Genomic DNA, 23,777 nt, shown 5'->3' on the forward strand with positions numbered 1-23,777 from the left:
CAGCGAGCCAGGGCCTTCTCCCTCCAGTCATCTGATGTCTGCCCGTTACATCTGCCCCCTTTGCAGGATGATCACTGGGGAGACTAGCCACACCCTTTAACAGAAACTCTCCCTGCTTTCCCAGAGCCATGTGGCCTTGCTCATTGACTCCCAGACGACAGCTATTATCAGGAGGTTAGCATCCAAAGCTGTTCGTTCTGGAATCCTCAGGCTTCACATGTTTGGAACATCCGTGGTCCAGTGCGTGAGCCCCACCGATTTCATTCCTGTCTCCTTCTTTGAGAGGAAAGTCTCCACCCCTCTCTCTGAGACTTCCCTCTCTCCACCCTACAGCCTCAGGAAGGAACCTAGCATCACCATAGCAGCAAGCCACTGGGCATCCATGTCACTTCACATGTGGAAAAGAAATAGTTCTCCCCTACAAATTATTATAGCAAAGATGATCATTTGTTTTGTTTTTTTACTAGAGAGACACAGAATCAAAAGTCAAGAAGGTCCTGGTCATCATCTTTCTATCTATTCCACTCTGTAATCTAGGAATTGCAATAGATCATGAGGCCAAGTTAAGAAAAGGAAAAAAGAGGGAGGGAGAGTGTGAAAAGGGGTAGTTTGCATGCTATTTACAGCCAGGATCATGCAAGAGAATAGCCAGAAACCACTTGGAGGCTTCTGCAGAGACACATGGTGGTTTTTGACTTGAGTAGTTACAGATTGGAGTTGGCTCTTGAAATGTTGATTGGAATTCAGGGTTAGGCAGAAACGTCACCATGGACATTCAACCATTATGGTTCCTCTTTATTTTGCTCCATCACCAGAATGTAATTTAAGTCCATGCTGCTTCTCGTTTTTAAACAACCATGGTTGGGGAGGAGAAAGAGGCCCAACAAAATACTTTAAAAAAGAACACTTTATTAACTCAATTGCAAAACAAAATTAGTTTTCTTCACTGAAAATAGTTAAACACACATAGGCAGAGAAGCTTATTTCATTAGTTTAGTGTAAAAGCAAAAAAATAAAAAGAGTAAACAATATATATTGCCCACAGTATATGTCAACAGAATAAAACAGCTTTCTATTGACTGGCAAACAAAACAGAAATCATTTTCTTTACTCTAAATAATTAAACACAGAGAGCAAAATAGCTCATCTTTTCTATTAAATAAATTTAATAAAATCAAAAGTGGGGCTGGGTGTGGTGGCTCATGCCTGTAATCCCAGAACTTTGGAAGACTGAGGCGGTTAGATCACCTGAGGTCAGGAATCTGACCAACATGCTGAAACCCCGTCTCTACTAAAAAATACAAAAAATAACAGGGCATGGTGGTGGGTGCCTGTAATCCCAGCTGCTCAGGAGGCTGAGGCAGGAGAATTGCTTGAACCTGGGAGGCGGAGGTTGCAGTGAGCTGAGATCGCATCATTGCACTCCAGCCTGGGCAACAGAGCAAGACTCCATCTAAATAAATAAATAAATAAATAAAATCAAAAGTGAAAAGAAGCCAAAATTTTAAAAAGAATTATAGAATAGGAGAGGAATGAGGATTCTGAAAATGCAGCCACACTCCAAGCAACCAGAAGCCCCAAGAGAGAGTGAAGTGAGCAGATCTGTGCACCTGCCAGAAGGACTTAATGAATGCAGTCAACCTACAACATGATCATGACCCTTGTCTGTCTTGCAGAGGTCCTCTGTTCTGGGTTGTATGCAGCTAACAAAACTTTTTGGTAGCGCTAAAGAGGCTGCAACAAACGGGCAACTTGGTTGCCAAAGAGCCAAGTGCTCCCCATCTTTCTGAAGCAGAGCTGACCTATCAAGACCTAGTGAAGAGAGGCCCCAGTGCAGGGGGGATGCAGCAGGTTCAGCCTGGTCACTTCCCCCGTAGGAATCAGGCAAATAGAAGATCAGGCGTTGCCAACCTAGTGTCATTCTAATACCTGCTGGCTTCTTGAACCTCTGCCTGCCACTCAAGGACTCTGGTTTTTGTCTCCAGGATCAGGAGTCTGTTCTTGGACCACTTTCTCTCTGCTCCTCTTTCCCCAGTCTCCTTAGATGTGACCGAATGTATTTCAGGAGCATTCTATGCACTTGCATTCTCTCTCCTACTCAACTACAGTCTCCTTGACATCTCCCATTGGTCTGGTCCACATTAAGGGTTCAAAAATATTGCTAGAAATAGCCCCTTCAGGTTCTTCCACCTGCTCCATCAGGTGTCAGCTTCCTTTAGTAAACACACTGAAGGTGGCATGCTGTGCAGTCTTCATTGGTACCTGATCTCCTTGTCACTGACTTTAATGTCCCATGCCTTGTGTGTCCACAGCCACTTTCTTTGTCTTTTTTTTTTTTTTTTTTTTTTTGAGATGAAGTCTCGCTCTGTCACCAAGCTGAAGTTCAGTGGTGCGATCTCGACTCACTGCAACCTCTGACACCCTGGTTCAAACAATTCTCCTGCCTCAGCCTCCCGAGTAGCTGGGATTACAGGCACACGCTACCATGCCCAGCTAATTTTTGTATTTTTAGTAGAGATGAGGTTTCACCATGTTGGCCAGGATGATCTCAATCTCCTGACTTCATGATCCACCCACCTTGGCCTCCCAAAGTGTTGGGATGACAGGCGTGAGCCACCATGCCCAGCCCACAGCCACCTTCAAAAACTCTTAGCCTTTATCGGTATCTTACTTGACAGAAATCACCTCCTTTTCCACATCGACTGCTGAAGCTCTACCTTATACCACCTCATCTACAGGGTTTGCTAGTCACTGATGATCAGAAAGAGAGCCCCAAGGCCCTACCCCCACCTGAGTCCAATAGGCTACAGTTTATGTGCTTTAATTTTCTCACGTCATAGGCAGTCTTATCCCAGGCTCTGCACTTCTCTGGTGTTTATTGTTCCTTCCTCTCCCTACCTCTCTGTGCCCTGAGGGCAGAGAGGAAGTGGGAAAGGTCTGTGGGAGCAGCAGAATTCTCAGCTGCCTGAATCCAGGGTAGCCTGGCTCTGGGGCAGGTGAGCAGATGGTAGGGAGCCCCTCCTGGAGTCTGAGCTTACGCAGTGATCCAGGGAGCTGCTCCATCTTCAGCGGCTTGCTCACATTGTGTCCCCTCTCTGCTGGGAAATGTGCTGATGACCAGAAGCCCAAAGTATTGCTTTTAGGGTTCATATTCTCCATGGCAAGGATCCTATTAGGGATTCTGTGGGTCATTTTGCAAGCCCTGCATGTGGTGGCCTGCGGGGTGAGCCGGCCCAGCCAGAGCATCATCCTGTAGTTCCTGCCCCACCTCCGAGCCTCCCCATGAACCTTCTCCATCCTGTGCAGCCCTTGGCTTAACAGATGCCTCTGGCTTAAATACGGGTCATTTTCTCCTGGCCCTGATGCAGACCACAAATTATGTTTCCCATTTTTAGCTCCTTCCCTTTTCTCCTATCATCCTAGGTGGTTTACAAAGGAGAAGTTGTACTGTACATAGTTCTGACTAATCCAAATAACTTCCTGCTTTTTACATTTTGACACAATTCAAAGTCAAACCCAGAATTTCCACATCATTCTGGACTATGGGTAGTCCAGGGGGCTTAGTTGTGGGTAGTTAAGCAGAGCTCTTGGCAAGTAGCATCCACCCCTAATCCCCCTCTACCAAGGTGACAATGGACTCAGCTGGGGAGGCTTTTAGACTCACAATGCCCAGGTGGAAGCTTCCTCAGGTAGTTCAATGTGCAGCTCAGGTTGCAAACCAATGTTTTAGAAAGACTTTTTAGAAAGATTGAGGCCTAGAGGGGATTTGACAAAACCCTATTGGAAGGTTCTATTACACCATGTCAAAAATTCCCTTAACCAAAATGGGGACTCTGTGACAGAAGGATGTCCAGGAATTCAAGACCGCGAGCTTCAGTCACTGTCAGAAGTTCTTAAAACAGTTCTCAAAAATTTAAAAATTCCAGCCAGGCACAGTGGCTCATGCCTGTAATCCCAGCACTTTGGGAGGCTGTGGCCCATGGATCACTTGAGGTCAGGGGTTAGAGACAAGCCTGGCCAACACAGTGAAACCCCATCTCTACTAAAAATACAAAAATGAGCCGAGCATGGTGGCTCATGCCCGTGATCCTAGGTACTCGGGAGGCTGAGGCAGGAGAATCTCTTGAACCCTGGAGGTGGAGGTGGCAGTGAGCCAAGATCGTGAGTGCCACTACACTCCAGCCTGGGTGGCAGAGCGAGAGACTCCATCTCTAAAAAAAAAAAAAAAAAAGGACAATTTAAAATTCCACTTCTGGGTAGATACCTAAAAGAATTGAAAGCAGAGACTGGGTACAAACAGGGTTCTAGAAGAGACACAGGATGTGGACAGTATTGCATGGCAGAACGCATAGGACATAATGAAATACAGCACCCTAAACCATTGCATAGTTCTTTGACAAAAGAAGGCAAAGTGCCTGAAGATCTGTGGGGATGTGACTCATAATGAAGGAGATATGCCAGCTGAGCGAGGCTTTGGGGCAGGATATGGATTCAAGAGATTCTGTGCCTGTGAAGGAAGGCAGAAAAGGTTCATGGTCATTTCTGCTAGGCTGACAGGTACTCAGTGTGGTTACTGTCGGCCCTGTCTTCAACTCTTTCGTTAAACCAGTAATTTCAAAAGAAAAGAAGGAAAGGAAGGTTTAATTTCCATTTCAATTTAAAATAAATTTACCTAATTTCACTTGTTTTTATTTATATCTGACATTAAAATCTTTATTGTTATTTCTGATTAGAAAATGAATACTTTAGCCGGGTGCGGTGGCACACACCTGTAGCCGCAGCTACTCGGGAGGCTGAGGCTAGAGGATCACTTGAGCCCAAGAGGTTGAAGCTGCAGTGAGCCGTGATCATGCCATTGCACTCCAACCTAGGCGACAGCACAAGACTCTGTCTCAAAAAAAAAAAAGGAAATTTAATACTTCATTCAAAATAGTTAAAAATGTATGTTAGAAAGTAAAGTTTGCCATAGTCTTTCAAACTTCTCCAACATAACTACTGTTAACAATTTGAGTTATATTCCTCAAACCTTTTTCATGAATACGACAATATTAAAATATCTATTTAACAGATTTAATTAAAATATACTTTCTTTTTTTGAGACGGGAGTCTCGCTCTGTCACCCAGGCTGGAGTGCAGTGACACGATCTTGGCTCACTGCAACCTCTGCTTCCTGGGTTCAAGTGACTCTTGTGCCTTAGCCTCCGGAGTGGCTGGAGGTGCACTACAGGTGCACGCCACCATGCCCGGATAGTTTTTGTATTTTTAGTAGAGATGGGGTTTCACCATACTGGCCAGGCTGGTCTTGAACTCCTGACCTCAACTGATCCACCCACCTTGGCCTCCCAAAGTGCTGAGATCACAGGCGTGAGTCACTGCGGCCAGCCCCAAAATATGCTGTTTTTTCATGGTTGCACGTATGGATCTATTTAAGTCTTTTTATGAACTTTTGTTGGATTTTATGGATGTAATGTAATTTGTTTAACAAGTGGCCTACTGAAAGAGGTGTATTGTTTTCATTTTTTACCCTTCATTTTAATTAATGCAGCAAGGAACATCTAGTGCTTCTATCTTTGCTCACTTGTATGAGTACAAGAGGAACCGCTGGATCCAAGAACATTCTCCCCTGCCATTTAATTCAGCACTAATTATTAGGTTTAGAATTGCATCTGCTAGAAATCCACATGTAAATAAGGACAAAAGATCATTCACTGAACCTTATGTCTGCTCATGCTTTATAGAAATACCAGCGACGGCGGAAGTACAGCCTGTCTGCCGTGTTTCATTCAGCCACCATGTTGCAAGATGTGGGTGAGGCCATTCAGTTTGAAGTCAGCATTGGGAACTATGGCAACAAGTTTGACACCACCTGTAAACCTTTGGCATCCACAACTCAATACAGCCGTGCTGTATTTGATGGTAAGATTGGCACTAACCGCTCTCTCCTCTGCACATTTACGGTGGGTGCACAGCGGGACCAGAGCATGCACTGTTTCCTCCCTCTGGCACCAATCTCCACAGCCTATGGTTAGTGGAAAGGAAAAGGTTTAATGAGGAAGGGAGTGTGTTTGGGGTTCAGGCACCTTCAAGACTTGTCAAACCCAAGAAGCTGCAGGTGCCATTACCAGAGGTTGAGCCCCAATGCCACCCTCACCCCGCCCTGCTTTAACACTGGTTTTGCCATGTAAAACTCCAAGAGCGCCACTGTGCTAAGTACTGAGCTCTGCAAAGCAGCTCCTAACCCTACCAAGCCCCAAATCGTTCTTAGATTGAGTAGCTGAAGTGAATGGGATGTGGCTCAGGTACTGGAAAATCGTGCTTCTGATTTACTCTGTTACTCACCAGCCTGTGACCTTAACCACCTCACTTAATTCTAACCCTCAGTTTCTTCATCTTCTCTGGAGTTGATGTGAGGATTAAATAGCTATATTTGAACAAAGATGGGTGAGAAATGGTCCCTGCTTTTAAGGAGCTTACATTCTAGTGTATAAAATAAATCATAATAGATAGCAAAGTATGAGAACTTCCAATAAAACTGTCAACAAATGGTTTGAGAGTTACAGAGAAGGGAGAGAGGAATACTGATCAAATTTCCCAACAGTATTGCTAGAGTTTTAACTAAATTTTTAAAGCAGTTTTAAAATCTAAGACATCCTAGAAAACATCAGCTAACAATTCTTAATCACAGTAAAGCCTTCAAAGAACAGAAAATTATTTTCTTTTGCCCCACTTCCAACAAAAGCATTTATTTAGAATAACAGTTTTTAGGGATGAACGTGTTCAGTCCAGCTTCCTATGCCATCTGTATTTTCTGCTACCATGTTAGGAAACCATCTTTGATGTTCAAATGCATGGCCCTAAATCACTGAAAGATCCTGAGATTGCTGTGCTCCATTTACTAGGGTATCTCAGAGAAAATTTCAGAACAGACTGAATGAAAAAGAGCTTCCTAATCTTCAGTTGCTTAATTGAGTCAAACTGAAGAACCAGACCTCCTCAAGCTATTCCCTAAGCGTGTGGATTAATCAGCAGCTGAGTTGCACATCTCTTTAATAAACATGCTATTTTAAGTGTTCAATGTTCACTGACACCCAATGTTTTATACCAGGGAACTTCTATTACTACTTGCCTTGGGCCCACACCAAGCCAGTTGTTACCCTGACTTCATACTGGGAGGATATTAGTCATCGCCTGGATGCGGTGAACACTCTCCTAGTTATGGCAGAACGGCTGGTAAGTTCCTCTTTTTCTGCATTTCCTTTTCTCCAAGCAGGGTGAGTTACGTATTAGTTAGGATGCAGGCCAGGCCACTGTAACACAAGACAGTGCTCAATACAGTGCTCAATAAAATAAGAGCAATGTCTCTAGGAACAGTGGTGGCAGATGGTCCAAAGTTAGTATGGCGGTTCAGTGGTATTGGGGACCCAGGCTCTTACCCCCTATTTGCTCTGCCATCACTGAGGAGTTATCAATGTCTGCATGATAGAGGCAGCTCACTGCTACATCTGCCCTCCAGCCTGAGGGGAGGGGTAAACAGTGGGAAGAAGATGACACAGCCCTTTCCCTTGAAGGGAAAGATCCAGAAGTCATACTCTTAATTTCTACTCACTTTCCACTGGCCAGAATCCAGTCATAGAGCCACATGTGACTCCAGGGAAGTTGGAAAAATGTATAGTCTTATGCCTGGGCAGGCATATGCCCAGATAAAAACTTTCTTACTGTGGAAGAGGGGAGGATGAGAAAGGCAGGAGTGGGTAGAGCAGGAACTCATAGTTTCTGCCATAATTTTTGTGTGGACAATGGTTCATTCCAACAGCAATAGGAAACTCTTAGAACTTGGCATTGGAAATCTCCACTGCAGGAAGAGGTGGCTTAGAGGAGCCAGTGTCTGACACATTCCGCTCTTGCTGCGGACTAGAGGAACTTCTTCTGTTTGGAGATTGGGGATTTCCTTTGGTGAAAACTGCATATATGTGATATCTGTGATTATCTGTCTAGTTGACGCTGGTTAGCTAGATTGGTGAGGAGAAGGGGGACATATTTGGGATATTTATAATTAAGTAAAAAATACTAAGTTACTTGGGCCAGGTGCAGTGGCTCAGGCCTGTAATCCCAGCATTTTGGGAGGCCAAAGTGGACAGATCATTTGAGGTCAGGAGTTAGAGACCAGCCTGGCACAGCATGGTGAAACCCTGTCTTTACTAAAAACACAAAAGAAATTAACTGGGCATAGTGATGTGAGCCTGTCATCCTAGCAACTAGGAGGCTGAGGCAGGAGAATCGCTTAAACCTGAGAGACAGAGGTTGCAGTGAGTCAAGATGGCGCCATTGCACTCCAGCCTGGGCAGAGTGAGTCTCCGTCTAAAAAAAATAAAATACTAAGTTACTCCTGTCGGGTAGTGGTAAAATCCATCTGGCACTGATGTTTTGATTTCCAAATTATATTAACATTAATATTTTAAAGATCTAATCTCTACCAGGGCTGGACACATATACGGGGTTTCAGGAGTATACTTGATCTAAAACTCTATGGCAAAATCTGAAATATTCTTTTATGTTATAAAGGCAATCTGGGAGGATAATTATAGGTTTAAATTGACTTAATCATAACTGTCCCTAAAATAAAGTTGCAATAGATATGCAATGTACATCTCAAAGGCATTGGTGGAGAATTAATTGCACCTGTATTATAATTATGTTTGAGATGTTTTTCAACAGTTTTCATCCTGGTTCTTCTTTTTTTCATCTTAATGAGATGGAGTCTTGCTCTGTCCCCCAGGGTGGAGTGCAATGGTGTGATCTTGGCTCACTGCAACCTCTGCCTCCCAGGTTCAAGTGTTGTCCTGCTTCAGCTCCCGAGTAGCTGGGATTACAGGTGCCCACCAGCACACCTGGCTAATTTTTTGTATTTTTAGTAGAGATGGGGTTTCACCGCATTGGACAGGCTGGTTTTGAACTCCTGACCTCAGGTAATCCCCCCACTTCAGCCTCCCAAAGTCAGCCTCCCAAAGTGCTGGGATCACAGGTGTGAGCCAATGCACCTGGCCCATCCTGGTTCTTCTTATTAGCTCTCTCCACTGACTAAACTGCCTAAACTGGACAGGATGGTGGCTTTCCCTGGTTAGGACTTTTGACACTCATGGTAGGCTCTCCCTCAACTTCTCTGTTGGCAGGTGCTCAGTGGGATAGAACCATGTGTTCTGGGCTTATCTTGTTCTCTCTCTGCCCCAGCCCATAAATTGCCATTTCTTCAAGCAGCTCTGTTTCCTTTTAGTGGGGAATAGCATTTTAGAAACAAGATCTGAGTACTAGAGTGCTCACTACTACTGAAATATCATTGCTTCTAGGCCTTCTCGGCAAATGAATTTGCACACACACACACATATATATATTTATTTCCATATCTATCAATATATTAAAAGCCATGACTTCATAAAGATACTTCCAATTCCAGTCCAATACTACAAGGTTTATTCTAGTCCTTCCTGTTTCTGTATCTGTAACTTTCTTCTCCAACAGTGAGAAATCTGGCCTTCGTTATCCTCAATATATTTGCTCCTTTGTTCAATCCTAAAATCTGTAGATAAACCACTGTGAAAAATAAGCCTACTAATTAGAGTTCAATATGTTTACGGGTTTGTTGTTTTTTGTTTTTGTTTTTTGCCTTTTAACAAAGGGTATATGGTCAAAATATTGTGTTCCAAAGTTACTTGGGTTAGTTTAGTGTAATTATGTTATTCGTCTGAAATATAATTGGGTCTGTTTTATTTCTGGTTATATTCCACTTTAGGGTTCCGTCTCCTATCTTTGCGGGTTTCATTTTGTTTGTTTTATGAATATATAAAAATATTTACATGGTTTCAAAGGTTAAACTGTATGAAGAGATATCATGGCATAATGAACAATTATTGATTATTTTCTCTCTTTTCAAATTCTTCAGCAATCAAATATAGAGGCTCTAAAATCAGGGATACAAAGTAAAATCCCTGCAAACCAGTTGGCTGAATTGTGGTTGAAGCTGATAGATGAAGTTATAGAAGACACGAGGTACAATGACCTTATCTCAAAATTTTCATCCATGCTCTCCTCCCTGAAATTCTGACTGTAAAGCCTGTAAAATTGTTTCTAGTGTTTGTCTAAAAACTGATTTTGAGTTATTCAATCTTCGTAAAAGCCCTCACTGGGAGGAGTGCCTGAATCACCACCAGAAATAGTTCCAGTTTCTGATTTGGTGCCAGTTCTAAAGTAGCCTAGGGAGGCTGAGGCCCCACTCCAGAAAGCACGTCCCAGACAGCCTCAGGCAAGAGTTGGGGAGGGGTGGAAGAGGCAAGACCGAGCCTCTGCTTCCCATCAACCCATGGATGACCCCTCCCCTGGAGAAGGGTGACTTCTGACTCCCATGCAGAATGGGATCTGGGGGTGGAGCATCGATTTCACCATTCGGAACAATATCTCTAATTCATAAACATATTTTTAGAAGCAGCCTTTTTACTTGCGCTTTTACTGAATGCCTAATGAACATTGTGGCCAAGCCTCTGTTAGGCGAAACCAGTAGATTTGACTGGAACCAGAGGATGTTTCATAACTGTGACTTGGAGAAACAGCTCAGATCTTTTAGCAGATGGAAATCAAAGGGGAAAGTGATTCATTCCAAACTCATTTTAAATATTGGCTAATAAAGCAGTGGACAGGGAAGTTCCGAAAGAAAAGCATATTGAATGCTTTCCACAAGCAAAAAGGCCTTTATTCCTCAGCCTGGGCTAACGCCCTAAGTCGTCCTGTCTTCTTGTGCCGCCTAGTGGTATAGTCAGGTAATTGAAACATAGCCAAAATCAAAGCACTGCAGAGGCGCTTGTTTAAATTCCAAATGTTAGAGCTGGGTCCTCGGGGATCATATCCTTCAGTCTCCTTATCTTGTAAATGAGGAAACAGAGGCCCAAAGAGGTGAAATGACACATGTGATGCCCAGAGCTGGGTTTGCCAACTCAGCCCGTCTTCCTGCACCATATTCCACAGTCAACATCTGTTTGTCCAGGACCCCAAGTGTGACTTTTGAATTAACAACTTCCAGATAGCTTTTTGCCTCAAAGAATCACTCTGGGGACTTAACCCTTCAAATCCAATGCCATAGTTATTTACTAAACCAGGCTGGGTGTGGTGGCTCACGCCTGCAATCCCAGCACTTTGGGAGGCCAAGGCGGGCGGATCACCTGAGGTCAGGCATTCAAGACCAGCTGACCAACATGGAGAAACTCCGTCTCTACTAAAAATACAAAAATTAACCAGGCGTGGTGGCGCAACCCTATAATCCTAGCTACTCAGGAGGCTGAGGCGAGGAGAATCGCTTAAACCTGGGAGGCAGAGGTTGCGGTGAGGTGAGATCGCGCCGTTTTAGTTCCAACTGTGCAACAAGAGCAAAACACCGTCTCAAAAAAAAACGAGATTTGCGGAGCAAGTCACAGTCATCTATTTATACTTCTGATATGATCTGGTTTTGAGGAATCAAATTGGAATCTTTTTAAACTTTATATAACAGGAAATTCAATGTTTAAGGGAAGTCGTGCTAGGATTTTCTTCATTGAAGAATTGGGTGAAATTCAAGTGAGTGGAAATTCTAGGTAGGGACACTGTGAACGGAGCTTCCTGAAACTGGTGAAAACCTCACCCTGTGTCCCACCAGATGCCATGGTGGGAGGGAAGGCCTGGCAGCAGAAGGCTAATTCTGGCTGTAGCTTAGCTGTTCTCAGTAACCCTTGGGGGTCTCAGCACAACACATCCAGGCTGTCATACTGAATGGGGATACGGCCTACACAGGTGGTTCATAATCTTTCTGGAGTTCACGGGCCCCTTTGAGAATCTGATGAGATGATGATGAGATGATGATGAGGATGAGATGACGATGAGGATGGCAACATTATTTAGACTTTGCAATGCAACTATTCCAAATGTTCTCCATACATCAACTCATTTCCTTCTCACAACAGCCCTAAGACGTATGTCCCACATTTGAAAATAGGAGGACAAGAAAGTAAGTGGCTGGTCAAGACAATAGAACTAGTACAGAATGGAGCCACGGTTAGTAAAGAATGGAGCCACCCAGGTCGCTGGCTTCAAAGCCTGTCTTCTTCATTACATCACACTACACATGGACACAGATAGACAGTTTTCTTTATAAGTTCCAGAGTTTCACAGACCTAAGACTCACCCGTAGACTGCTTAGAGGCCCAGGATTCCCTAAGTTAAGAATGCTTCAGCTAAATGGTCTCTAATCTCCCTCCTCTTCCATCATTTTGTGGGTCTGTAAAATGATTTAGGAAGCAAAAGATGGGAAAGCCAGTTCCTCTCAGCGGCCACTGTTTCCATGTTCTTTCCAGTGACTCCTTGGGCCGTTGTTAAACCATAAGGCCTAAAATAGCTTTGGGATTTTAATCTCCCCGTATGCCTTGTGAAAATTAAGAGACTGGCAGGTCTGCTCTGGCAATGCCAGATACATTCAACTCCAGCATCAACCAGGCGACGCTTGTAGATTGAGTTAAGAGGTTTGTAAGATGGAAATCAAACATAAATGTATTTGACAGTTCTGAAGCCTCAAATTAGGTTTTTCTTCAAATTCTGTTTCTTTTTCTTTATTTCTTCCTTTTTCTAGATATACATTGCCTCTCACAGAAGGAAAAGCCAATGTCACAGTTCTCGACACTCAGATCCGAAAGCTGCGGTCCAGATCTCTCTCCCAAATACATGAGGCAGCTGTGAGGATGAGGTCAGAAGCCACAGATGTGAAGTCCACACTGGCAGAAATTGAGGACTGGCTTGATAAATTAATGCAGCTGACCGAAGAGGTAGGACTTTTAAACTACGCAACAATCACCTGATATGGAAGAAGGGCTCTGCAAAATGGCACCAAGAATAGGGGTATTAGAAGGAGAATCTACTACATTATCTGGGATATCGAGCAGATCTGACAGATTGTAAAAATCAAGGAGTAACTGGGCTGAGAATGCTAATGGATGAATGTTATTGAAACCAGGGCCGGGGAAGAATTTTGAGTTGGTGATGTTGGAAATGTCTTCAAAAGTGGACAAATCATTATCATTTTCACGGTACTGTTGGAGAATATTTTGAATGATCTTTGTAGTACAGAGGATTAAAATGTCAGCTTTGGCTGGGGTTCAGAAGACCTGAATTTGAATCCTGGTTCTACCATGTATAACACTGGGCAGGTTATTCAACCTCTCTGAGCTTCAGTTTCCCCATCTGTAAAATTGAGATAAACATAGTGCTTACTACTTAGCCTTGTTGCGTGAAGATTTAAAGATGATGGGTGTAAGGGCTTAGCACAGTTGAGGGCACACAGTAAGCGCTGGATAAATGCTGGCTACCACTAACCTCGGTGGACTGGAAGAATGAGGAAGTAAGGAGACTCCTCCTGTCTCTCAGAAATCAGAGGGTTCGGTAGGTGGTCACATATTTGTGGGTAGAAATACACCTGAAAAAGCACACAGGATTATAGGTGATTTAATTTTCTACTTTGTATGCTTTGGTACTCTCACAGTGTTCTATAGTGGACTTAGGAGAAGGAGCTTTTTATACCAGTGTGTGCCAATAGGGACATTTGAATATCCAGCCCTGAAAGCTGGATTATCTCCTTTATAATCAGAAAAAAAAAGTGTTTTTGAAAATGAAATTAAGATTTCAGATTTGGCAAATATTGGATGGTGAGCCAGAGACTCTATGTCCTGTAAAATACATGCAATCTGTAACCCTTTGACTGCTGCTGGTGGCTTTCTTCAAATGATGCTTGAGATAAGATGGAATATTTCCTAAGATGCCTCCCAGAGCAGAGAAGGAGGTGCTTTTCCAGGTGAGGCTGCCCCCTGCTTCTCACCCTTCCCTTTGGCCAGCCTTAACCTGCCTCCCGGCCCTGCAAACTCACAGTACGGTTCTAGAAGATGGAAGCTCAGGAATTTGAGAGAGAGCCCTAACCAAGGATTTCTTTGCAAAATGGATCTCTGAGGGTCCAGTATGCAAGGTCTTCAGTCTCTCTCTCCCCACCTTTTTTTTTTTTTTTTTTGTGAATTGGAATCTCGCTCTGTTACCTAGGCTGGAGTGCAATGGCATGATCTCAGCTTACTGCAACCTCTGCCTCCCAGGTTCAAGCAATTCTTTTGCCTCAGCCTCCTGAATGGCTGGGACTACAGGTGCATGCCACCACAGCTGGCTAATTTTTGTATTTTTAGTAGAAACGGGTTTCTCCACGTTGGTCAGGCTAGTCTCGAACTCCTGACCTCATGATCCACCTGCCTCAGCCTCCCGAAGTGCTGGGATTACAAGTGTGAGCCACTGTGCCTGGCTCCCTCTCCATCTAGACTAACCATGGCTGTGCTTCCTCTTCCATCCGATGCTCGTGATCAGCCACAGAACAGCATGCCTGACATCATCATCTGGATGATCCGAGGAGAGAAGAGACTGGCCTATGCACGAATTCCCGCGCATCGGGTCTTATACTCCACCAGTGGTGAGAATGCATCTGGAAAATACTGTGGAAAAACCCAAACCATCTTTCTCAAGGTACATGTCTTCACGTGTCATGTGAAACACACTAAATGTAAAAGCCGTATTCCTGAGAAGGGGCTGCTTTGTACCATTTGCTAATCGTTGAATGACGAGGGTAATTGGGATCAATTCCAGCCCATTCTGATCCCTCCCTCTGGGGTGATAATTCTCAGAGAGTGGATCTGAGGTTGGCTGGCTTTCAATCAAGGACACCTCCTTAGATGTCTTTGTGACATTAATATAAACATGGCATTGTGAATGCTTTGCTTTCTGGCATGAATATTTCACTTCTAATGTCTCATGCAAGGCAATGCCTTTCTTCCCTTCATTCTAGTGAATGTTGGGGAAAGAAAGAGAAAGCAGTAGAGATGGTCCATGGAATCTACTGCTCTAACCAAATGAGCAATAGATTGAATCAATTTCAATTTGATGAACCAATCAAATTGAAGATTTTGATAATCATAACTTTAGGGAAGAGATTCTGAATATATTTAGAGTCATAGACTCTCTTAAGTGCCTGACGAAAGCAATGGGCCCTCTCCTCCAGGGAAATGCACACTGCATGTGCATCGAATATTTTGCATAGAATTTAGGAGCTTCATACAACCCATAAGCCCATTCCAGGACCCCATATTAAGAACTCTGTGTGTACATACGGGGAACCAAAGGTGAGCCTGGGGCCAGAAACAAATAAATCAGAATAGTTCCCATCTATATATTTTGACATCTCTCTGGCCAACTCCAACTGGAATTCTTTGGAATTGGGGCAAAGAAATAGCAATTAAGAAGAGAAAAAGCAGAGTTGGGGAGTATTCTCTTCAAACAAGGAGATATCTGCTACCTTTTAATAAATTTACTCACTGCTCTTTAATCAGGAGGGTGTAAATAGAATCAGTGATTATCTTCTTTCAAGTGTCTCTTGGTAGAATAAATTTTACTTAAGATAGAACCACAATTATAATTGACCTCAGCAGTGGGTGGAAGCAAACTGATTAATAAATAAAACTTCACAGGGGGTGGGAGAGGAGACAAAGGCATCTTCTCTGGTTTAAGTTTTAGAAGTTAGTGGATAAACAGCAAAATGCTTTTAAGAGAATGTTTTATATATTTATTGATTTTGTCAATACTCATTACACAGTTTAGGGAGCCATTGAACTCAGTGAGTTTTTTTGGTCTTGAGACACCTTTATACTGTAAAAAAATGATTTAAGATGCCAGAGAGCTTAGATTTATATGGGTTATACCTATCAATATTTACTGTAATAGAAATTGAAACTGATAAATTTTAAAATATTTATTGGTTTAACCATAACAATAACCCATTATTAACATAAATTGTATCAATTATATATTTAATATAAAATGTTAGCATAATTGTTAACAGAAATTACATATTTAATATAAAATATATTACATATTTATATTTAATTGCATATTTAATATAAAATGTTAAAATAATTGTTAACAGAAAATACATTTTGTGTAAAAACTCAGAGCAGAGTGAGACTATTTTACATTTTTGCAAAGTTGTTTAATGTCTTGCTGAACAGAAACATAGCTGGATTCTCTTATCTGCTTGTGCATTTAAGCTGATGGAATTAGTTATTTGGTTGAAGTATATGAAGAAGATCTGGCCTCACATAGATATGTAGTTGGAAAAGGGAGGAGTATTGTAATAACCTTTTCAGAAAATTATGAATATTCATCTTTGATATAACACTAAACTCAAGTGGTAGCTTTTAGAAGGTTAATTGCAGTGTGAAATCTGAAACCATATCAATGAATTTTTCTTGCTCAGCTACATTAAAATCCTTGGTCTTTCTTGGACTTTGAATGACTCTTTTATTCATGTGTGATTTTGTAACATAATGTACAATCATTTGGAAAATTCACTGAGGTATGTAGATCACTGAGTTATTATGACATATTTTGTCATACAATAGTGAAAAAATCACTTTTCGATCACATTTGTTAATATCACTTATCAGAAAGTCTTTATGTGTTGGAAGCTATCAAAGTTACTGTGACAGATTTAAGTTTTCCAACACTCTATTTTTTTTACCTGAAAGCTTGAATTTTGTCATTGCCAGCAAAGCGTTCTTTTCCTTGGAGTGAGAGGCTCACTTTGTTTATGTTAAAAAAAAAAAAAATGCCCACCTCATAGTCAAATTGGAATAACCATGTTTATCTGTGAATTGCAATTTTAAGTAAAAGTGGTATTTCATTTTTCAAAAATCTAGTTCAGCTTACAACTCCAAAAATTGCACAAGAGCTTTTTCTTGAGACGACCATCATCCGCAATATGCAGCAGAGTGCCTCCCGTCTCATCACACAAAATATTAACATGTATTCAAGGGTCGAGGTTTAATAAGATGAGTAATCTTGTCTGGGCACAGCGGCACACGCCTGTCATCCCAGCACTTTGGGAGGCTGAGGTGGGCGGATCGTTTGAGTTCAGGAGTTTAAGACCTACTGGGCAACATGGCAAGACCCCTGTCTCTACAAAAATTAGCCAGTTGTGGGAGCACACATCTGTAATCCCAGCTACTCTGGCAGCTGGGGTGGGAGGATCGCTGAGCCCGGGAGGTCAAGGGTGCAGTGAGCCGAGATCGGGCCACTGCATTCCAGCAACAGAGTGAGACTCTGTCTCAAAAAATAATAATAATAATAAGTAATCTTTACTGTTTGATCAACATAATCCTTTTATTTATTTATTTATTTTTGCACGTGGGAAAAGACAGAAAACATAATTGTTTAGTGAAACTGGCATTTTGTTTCTTTACTGAGATTGCAGTTATTATTACTATTATTTTTACTGTTACCACTAGGTCCAGTCTGGCATCCCTGCCTTGATTCCTGCAACAGTGCAGGAGGTTTTTCCACCATTGCTTTTGTACCACCAGTGCAACTGTCAATACAGTGAAGAAGATGAATACCATGTTAGTGTATTTAGAAAAATTGTTTGGACCTTATGGACCTCCTGAAAGTTCTCAGGGACAGGCAGGAATCTGTGGACAGGCAGGAATCACACTGACATCTGCTGCTTTAATTGTGATTTTGATCTTTGCTGTAGGGTGATCTGGAAATGTTTTAATGGAAGCAAACATAAAATTAGACTGGTTAGAGCCATGATTAGATGCTCGCTCTGCTTTTGGCTTTAACTTCATGTCACAGTCCATGTTGTGCCGAATGTAACATCACATGCTATTCATCTCACAGTATCCGCAGGAGAAAAACAACGGGCTAAAGGTGCCTGTGGAGTTGCGAGTGAACATCTGGCTAGGCTTAAGTGCTGTGGAGAAGAAGTTTAACAGCTTCGCAGAAGGAACTTTCACCGTCTTTGCTGAAATGGTACCTTTAATGATTTCCCGATCTTTTCTTCTTTGGTGGAGGGAGGGGTACTTTTACTTTTCACCTTCATGGAAAACATTCACATACCAAAAACAACCACAGCCCTCCTTACCATCCCCTAAAATCCCATCCAAGGGATCTTAACCTAAGGGGATAAGAGAAGAGCTCTTGAGATTTTATTGTCAACACTGGAACACACCATGGTGATTAACACTTTTGTGTGATAATTCCAAGAGATGACTTAGATGACTTCCACCACAATCTTAACAGCAATACTGAAAATGGCTGCCTTTCTAGCTCTCACAACTAGAACTTTCTAATAGTCAGTCTTATTGGTGCCTGATTATTAGAAAGTTCCAGTTGTGAGAGATAGAAAGGTCAGTCTTATCGGTGCCTGATGCTGGGACACTAAGTAGAGTACACATGCACACGTGCACACACATGCATGCAGACACATGCACGCACACACGTGCACACACACCAACCCAGGAGAGGGGTTCAGATCTTAATACAGCTTACTTGGGATAGAGGGTCTTAAAACCCCTGAAGACCCATTTCACGCTTAGGGGAAGCCTCAGATAGACTTGTCCGGGGCAAAAAAAAGGTGTCCAAAAACCTCAAAAACAATAGAGATAGTTTGTAAAACCTTCACTGAATTTAAAATCCATCCAGTTAGTGAAAAGTCTCATTACAATTAAACCAATGAAAACAATGTTCACAAACATTTGCAGCTAGAAATAGACTTGTTTTGATTTTTATACTATTTTTAACTCAAGTTGACTTAAATTATTAGATGTATTTTGTGGGTCTCTTCTGTTGATTTTCAGATGAACACCACTCTACAGATAGGTCTTCATGCTCAGATAAATGAGAAGACTTTCATCATTTTAGCTTATCTAGAAATCTGTTCCTGCTTCCCACTGCTATATCTGACAACTGGTTCCAGATTGTGGCTCTGATATGCTTGCTGGGCAAGAAAACTCATAGCCATCTTTAAGTTTTACTTTTTATTCATTCAACAGTGCCTGGCACATAATAGCTCCCAATACATGTTTATTGAATGAATAAATAAATGATGACAATTTATCTATCCTCTCTACCCAACCATCCATCCCTCCATCCATCCATCTGTCCATTGAGGCTTTTAGGGAGTGGTGGCTTCATGCCACGCACTCAGCCAGGTGCTGAAGATGGTTAAGAAGCCAAGGCTTGTCCTCAAGGATCTCACAATCTATTGCAATGGTTGCAAAACTGGTCTCCTGTTAAGCATGCAGACTCCCAGGGGTACCCTGGAGATTCTGATTCTGTAAGTTAGGTTAGGGATTAGCACCAGAGGTTATTTCAACGTGGGGTGACAGTGGGGCCACTTTAAGAAACAGTGGAGCCTGGTGTGGTGGCTTACACTTGTAATCCCAGCACTTTGGGAGGCCAAGGCGGGCAGATCACAAGATCAGAAGTTTGAGACCAGCCTGACCAACATAGTGAAATCCCATCTCTACTAAAAATACAAAAATTAGCCGGACATGGTGGCATGTACCTGTAGTCCCAGCTACTTGGGAGGCTGAGGCAGGAGAATCGCTTAAACCTGGAGGCAGAGGTTGTGGTGAGCCAAGATCATGCTGCTGCCCTCCAGTCTGGGCAATGGAGTGAGACTCCGTCTCAAAAAAAAAAAAAAGTGGAATGTGTGGGAAACACACAAACAAGCCCTTGCAGGCTGGAAGTGCTAGTGAAGATAAATAGAGGGTGAGCTGGAGGCCAGTAGGGAGGCCTTGAGTGGAGGATGTTGATGTCCAGCCAGCTGGATTGTGTGGAGTACAGGGCTTCATGGCATATGCAAGGAAAGGCTCATTCCTGCCTTCCTGTAGGATTTCTTGGCATCCACTTGCCCTCCAGCTCTGTGGCTGAGTCTAAACCTGGAAAAACCAGCCCTGAGCAATGATTGACCAGCCCAGGGCTTCCTTCACTCTTTCCCATTTTCAGATCCTTCCCTGCATAAAGGGAAGCTTGAGCTTCACCTCATGGAGAGAGATGATCCACCCATTTCTGTTGTTCTGTGAGTACCAGCAGGAGCACATTAATCATAGTAATGGAAATTTTGCTGCTTCTTGCCTTCATGTGCTAATACTAGCACTTAGTTTTCTACAAAATTTCCCCCCAAGATTTCTGGGTGTCTTTGAGGTGCTTCACACGTGTTTGCTCATGAATACATTTTTCTTACTGTCCTGCCCTACTACTGCTGACTCAAGGCACAGTCCTGAAAGCCACATCTCCACTGCTGCTGATACCCTCTTGTCTATGCCAAGGTCTTCGCCTGGATTTTACTAAAGCCATGCTGGCTTCCAAGCAGACCAGTAAGAAAGCCCTGCTCTCCGTTCTGTGTCCAAGTCATGTGCTCCCAAGTCTCATGGTTCTTTAGGATAACAGATACTTGAGCTTCTGCCTGAAGTGCATCTCCCCTCCAGGCTGAGAGCCAGTATCTGAGACAAGCACTATTGCGTCCTCTTGATTCCAGTTTCCTAATCAGGCCCCCACTCCAATCTCCTCCCTTCTTCAGCCAAAAACTTTCCTGCGGCTTATGCAAATCATCTTTTCAGTGGGTTCATCAGCAGACAAATGGAAATTCTAGTTTAGATCCAAACAGGGACACCCACCACACTGGCAAATCTCCACCCTTTCCGTGGTTGAGATGATGAAAAGCAGACCGTCATAGATTTATAGATTCTAACTTGGAAAGAAATGCCTTGTAAGCCAGAGTCTGCCATTGCCACTCAGCCTGCTTCCCAGAAAGGCCTTGGTCTACTTGCCACATTCCAGATGGAATTAAGGCTCATAACTTTTAGGTACAATAAAGGCTGGGTACTCAAGGACCTTCATGTTTTAGATGGTTGTGTGTGTGTGTGTGTGTGTGTGTGTGTTGACTGCCTGGGAAATGGCAACATTAATTGTATATTGTTTCTACGGGAAAATATGCCCCAAGTTCTTAGCAGTAGACTTACAAATAAATTTTATAAAATCTGCTCATTCATAAGCTCAGGACTTTCATAGGTATTTGAAAGATAAGGTTCACAGAACTATCTTGAGCCATTCAAAATTATAGAAACAACTAAGATGCTATATCACTATTTACAAAGCATTTTCACAGTCATTTGCACATTTAAACTCCAAAACAACTCTATAGGAGAGGTAGCATTATCCTCAGTTTTCAGATGAGAACACTGAGTCTTAGAGAGTTGAATGATTTATCCAACATTGCACAGTCAGTAACAGCTCAAGTTAGACCCATGCCTTCTGAGCACAAAGCTTTTTTCTGCTTTCTGTGGTTGTCTAGCGTTAAGTCCCAGGTGAACTTGAAAATGTACGTGCTAGCTTTATTTTTTGCTCTCTGATGGTGTTTCTCCAATTTTATCTCTTTTTAATAGTATGAAAATCAAGCTCTCATGTTTGGAAAATGGGGCACTTCTGGATTAGTAGGACGTCATAAATTTTCTGATGTCACAGGAAAAATAAAGCTTAAGAGGGAATTTTTTCTGCCTCCAAAAGGCTGGGAATGGGAAGGAGACTGGATAGTTGATCCTGAAAGAAGGTAAGTTGTCCATTTTCTGAGTGAAAAGGATAGCAATGAAATCTTTCTCTAGAAATTGCTAAATGTATTATACCTCCATCATCATTCTTGATAATGTGTATGCGACACTCACTGAGCTGGACTAAGTCCATTGAAATTTATAGGAAGTTGAAAGGTGTTCCACCAGAAGACAGGCACCTGGTGGCCGGGCACCGTGGCTCATGCCTGTAATCCCAGCACTTTTGGGAAGCCGAGGCAAGTGGATCACCTGAGGTTGGGAGTTCGAGACTAGCCTGACCAACATGGAGAAACTCTGTCTCTACTAAAAATACAAAAAATTAGCTGGGCGCGGTGGCACATGCCTGTAATCCCAGCTACTAGGGAGGTGGAGACAGGAGAATTGCGTGAACCTGGGAGGCAGAGGTTATGGTGAACCGAGATTGCACCATTGCACTCTAGCCTGGGCAACAAGAGCAAAACTCTGTGTCAAAAAAGCACCTGGTAACTAACATTTTTGAGAACTTATTATGTGTGACTGTGTCAGGCAGTATGCTGGGCACTGGCATCATTTAATCTTTATTACAGCCCTACAAGCGAAGTAGTGTCAAGAAGGATCTGAGATTTGATCCTACTTGCAAGAGAACAAGGTTACCTGCCATAGTTTCACAGATGCCGGCACGTGACTCCCGGGTTAGGATAAAAGAACCGTCTTGCCCACAGCAGTAGCAATGCCAGGGTGTCAACATTTGCTTGACTTCTTCATGCCCCTGTTCCCACAGAGTAACATGAAGAGGGCCAGATGACACTTGTACATGCAGTAGATTGAATTATAACAGAGGGACTCTGACCTTAGGGAACTGGAATTTTTTATAATGGGCAGTAAGCAGGTTGACCCTTTGCTGCACAGAGAGATGCTATCTTAGTGTTCCCCGTAGAAACATCTTTGAGAAGATAGCCCATGACGAAGGCTGTCAGTGCCTTGGCTTGCAAGAGGTGCAGAAACTCGAGAGACTCGCAGAGAATTATCTGCCAACAAGTAGTAGTATTATCTCCACTTTGCAAATGAGGAAATGGAGATCTAGAGAGATTAAATAACTTGTCCAAAGGCGCATCGCTTGTCAATGGTATAGTTGGGGCTAGAATCTAAGTCCAGCGTGGGCACCCAAACCAGTACTCAACTGTCACACTAGAAAGTCTGCAAGAAACAGAAGGTACATGTAAATGGATGAATTCCATATATGTAAACTACATCTCAAAAGCCATTATTTAAAAGAAGAAATACATAAACAGTAGAAGGTGGTAAGCATGCGTCCCCTGGAGTCTGGGGGACACTAGAGCCTGTTTTCTAAACGTTGCCAACGACACTAGAACCAGCATTCCCTTTTCTTGACATCTGTTGACAGCATCCTTGAGGTGGGAGGAAATAAGCTGTGAAGTTGAATTTTAAGGCTTCCGACTAGAGTTTGGTCTGGCTGTGGTTCATTTCCTGTGATTGCATAGGCATTAGGGAGGGAGGGAGGCGAGTGAGCATGCTGCTCTCTTAAGACCCACACAAGCTTGCGCATGACTGCTTTCAACTGAGGCAGCCTGCTTTGGGTGGAGTTGGGGGAGATTGGTGAGGGAAAGGAAAATGGGGTTTGAATTGGCTGGAAGGAAGGTAGGTTAGTGAGGACAGGGAAAGGGTAGGGGAAATTGTGATAGAAAACGCAGAAGGTCAAAGCATGTTAGGGCTGGATGGAATCCTAGAGGTAGCAGCCAGAGCTTTTATTCCCCTTTTCTGAGGCCCAGAGAAGTGATGGCCAATTTATGTAAATGGTTGGGACTATTTGTTTTTTGATTCCTTTCCCGTGCTGGATTCTAGGGGAGAATACAGCAGAGACAAGATGCACAAACAATAAAGGGAAAAAACCCTCATTTGAGTAGGTACCTGGCAGAAGACTTGAGACAAAGTTGGAGGCTCTGTAACTTTCCTCTGCAGGCTGTCCAAATAGTTCCAAATCCAAGAGGGAAATTGGCGTGCGAGAGAGTATGGATTTCCCAAACGCCCAAATGGAGTTTGGAGTCTTAAATGACCTGGTTTGGCTCTCTACCTAGGAACTCTCCAGAAAACTTTAACTCCTCCCTTCAGTTTGTGCTACGTAGACCAAGCAAGCCAGGAGTAAACATTTCCATATTTGGCTTCATGAGACTGTCTCCACTCGGTTTTAAAAAATAGTGGAGACGGCTCTCTTTCTTTTGAACTGTTAGCCAGGAGTTTCATTGAGAAAACGCTGAGCAGCCCCGAACTGAAACACACATGGAAGACGTCTGTGGT

General features: G+C 42.9%; 1 protein-coding gene across 3 annotated transcripts in view; it reads left to right on the forward strand.

The window, feature by feature from the left end:
* Positions 1 to 23,777, forward strand: part of MYOF (myoferlin) — a 179,139-nt gene that overhangs the window by 94,005 nt on the left and 61,357 nt on the right. For all 3 annotated transcript variants that reach the window (XM_064374110.1, XM_021669047.2, XM_021669046.2), the window contains 7 exons: positions 5,739 to 5,916; positions 7,106 to 7,230; positions 9,938 to 10,044; positions 12,644 to 12,836; positions 14,410 to 14,565; positions 17,770 to 17,901; positions 21,321 to 21,484. In XM_064374110.1, coding sequence (XP_064230180.1) covers positions 5,739 to 5,916; positions 7,106 to 7,230; positions 9,938 to 10,044; positions 12,644 to 12,836; positions 14,410 to 14,565; positions 17,770 to 17,901; positions 21,321 to 21,484 — 1,055 coding nt within the window. The remainder of the gene's footprint in view (positions 1 to 5,738; positions 5,917 to 7,105; positions 7,231 to 9,937; positions 10,045 to 12,643; positions 12,837 to 14,409; positions 14,566 to 17,769; positions 17,902 to 21,320; positions 21,485 to 23,777) is intronic.

This window comes from Aotus nancymaae, unplaced genomic scaffold (genome assembly GCF_030222135.1).
Source record: "Aotus nancymaae isolate 86718 unplaced genomic scaffold, 86718_ANA_hifiasm-v0.15.2.pri h1tg000010l, whole genome shotgun sequence".
In the NCBI taxonomy this organism is placed as follows: Eukaryota; Metazoa; Chordata; class Mammalia; order Primates; family Aotidae; genus Aotus; species Aotus nancymaae.